Source organism: Pundamilia nyererei, unplaced genomic scaffold (genome assembly GCF_000239375.1).
Source record: "Pundamilia nyererei isolate P.nyererei 1_Seehausen unplaced genomic scaffold, PunNye1.0 scaffold00494, whole genome shotgun sequence".
Taxonomy (NCBI): domain Eukaryota; kingdom Metazoa; phylum Chordata; class Actinopteri; order Cichliformes; family Cichlidae; genus Pundamilia; species Pundamilia nyererei.
Window position 1 is genome coordinate 10,690 of NW_005187895.1, and position 1,954 is coordinate 12,643.

A 1,954-nucleotide genomic window follows, 5' to 3' on the forward strand; every position below is an offset into this window, starting at 1 on the left:
GACAGAGCTGAGAAATTCCCTGATTCTCCCTGAAAGTTCACATGAGCACATGAAACAAGAGCCCTTCACTCACTTTCACTCATCTCTGATCTGAACCTTTGATTGCAGCAAACAGCTGGAGGAAGATCAGTACGGCAAAGCCGAGGAGCTCCACAGAAACAAGATGATTGAGATGAGAACCACACAGCTGCTCAGCAAAGACCTGAAACTCTACGAAGAGGCTCTAGATCAGTAAGTTTACCGCAGGTCATCGCTTGATCATCAGTGTGGGACAGAAACCATGTGAAGGTCACCAGAGTTTCTGTTTCTCTGTTGCTTCCACAGAGCCATCGTGAAGTTCCACAGCATGAAGATGGATGAGATCAACCAGAACATCAGAGACCTGTGGCGCAGCACCTACAGGGGTCAAGGTGCATCTCACTGACCCCCTCAGACAAAAATCAGCTCAGTGATCGAAGACGTGCTTGTATCTATGAAACTACAGCAGAGTGTGATCCAGACGTCTCAGACACATTTTACACGTCTGATCACCAGAAAACTGCTCAGTGGGTAAATGTGAGTGTTTGGTCTTCACCTCGTGTCTCCTCTGCAGATATCGAGTACATCGAGATCAGGTCTGAGGTGGAGGAGAGGTCGGAGAGGCGGAGGAGCTACAACTACAGAGTAGTGATGATGAGAGGAGACGCAGACGTGAATATGAGAGGGCGCTGCAGTGCCGGTCAGAAGGTATTTAAAAGATTTTCTGTGTCAGCGCCTCCGTCACTTAAACTCTTGTTTAGTTGGATGGATTGATCCTGTGTGTGTTTAGGTGCTGGCATCCCTGATCATCCGGCTCGCTCTGGCAGAGGCCTTCTGTCTTGACTGTGGAATCCTGGCCCTGGATGAGCCCACCACCAACCTGGACCGGGAGAACATCGAGTCCCTGGCAGACGCTCTCGTAGAGTCAGTGCATGCAAACGATGTGTTACCCAGAGAAACCTGATGTTTGTTCAGCCTAAAGCCGAACCTCTGACTTTGTGACTTTCCCTAAAGCAGACGGTGTAAATAAAAGCTCACAGCTTCAAAGTACAAACTTATAATAAATGGATGAAAGATCTCAAAGATAGCCTGACAGGACAAACATTAAACACACTCCAGACCTTACAGAGTCGTAGCTTCATCTGTTGCATTATTCAGGCTGCTTCTTGAATCCTCTCCACTTCTCTGTCTCCTCTGTCCTCTCCAGGATCATAAGGACTCGCTCTCAGCAGCATCACTTCCAGCTGCTGATCATCACTCATGACGAGGACTTTGTGCAGCTGCTGGTTCGGTCCGGGTGCATCCAGCACTTCTACCGCATCAGCAAGAACCAGGACCAGAACTCAAAGATCACAAAGCAGAGCACAGCCTTCCTCTCTGTGTGACACCTTGTACCTCAACAGCTATGAAATCACTTCATGGTTCACCCTCTCACACACAGCCACGTGAGCTGCTCGCCCGGCATCAGGATGAAATTTGGATTTGGCGTCTCAGCTGATGACACGTCAGCACGTGAAAGTCTGTGGACTAAAAGACACAACCTGTTCAGCAATCAGAGGCAGCTTCCTCTGAGGGGACAGAGTTCTCTTATGAATGTTTTTATGGGACAAAGAGGTGTGAGTGGTGTGTGCTGTGATTTAGTTTTTTGTTTGTTTTTTAGTTCTCCTCTGGTTCCTCTAAAGGGCACCCAGGACAGTTCTGAACATCAGCAGCTGTTATAGAGCCACAGGTGACCTGCATGCATTAAATTATGTTAATGCATGCAGGAAATCCTTTTTCCTGTTAGGGTGGCTCAATTTTGTAGTTTATTTTTTAAATATTTTTCTTTACTGTTAAATTTGTTTTCCCTACAAATATTTACTGCTGGACTTGGTAGAATAATGCACATTTGTCAGCACTCGCTCACATACACACCGTATGTAGTACCATCGACACT

At 47.0% G+C, this 1,954-nt stretch overlaps 1 protein-coding gene across 1 annotated transcript in view; it reads left to right on the plus strand.

Moving 5' to 3' along the window:
- The window catches only part of LOC102205147 (DNA repair protein RAD50-like), a gene marked incomplete at its 5' end in the record, with an annotated part of 11,229 nt that extends 9,790 nt beyond the window's left edge, over positions 1 to 1,439 (plus strand). The window contains 5 exons of the mRNA XM_005754013.1: positions 109 to 231; positions 325 to 410; positions 593 to 726; positions 809 to 942; positions 1,226 to 1,439. Coding sequence (XP_005754070.1) covers positions 109 to 231; positions 325 to 410; positions 593 to 726; positions 809 to 942; positions 1,226 to 1,403 — 655 coding nt within the window. The remainder of the gene's footprint in view (positions 1 to 108; positions 232 to 324; positions 411 to 592; positions 727 to 808; positions 943 to 1,225) is intronic.
- Between the last annotated feature and the right edge of the window lie 515 nt (positions 1,440 to 1,954).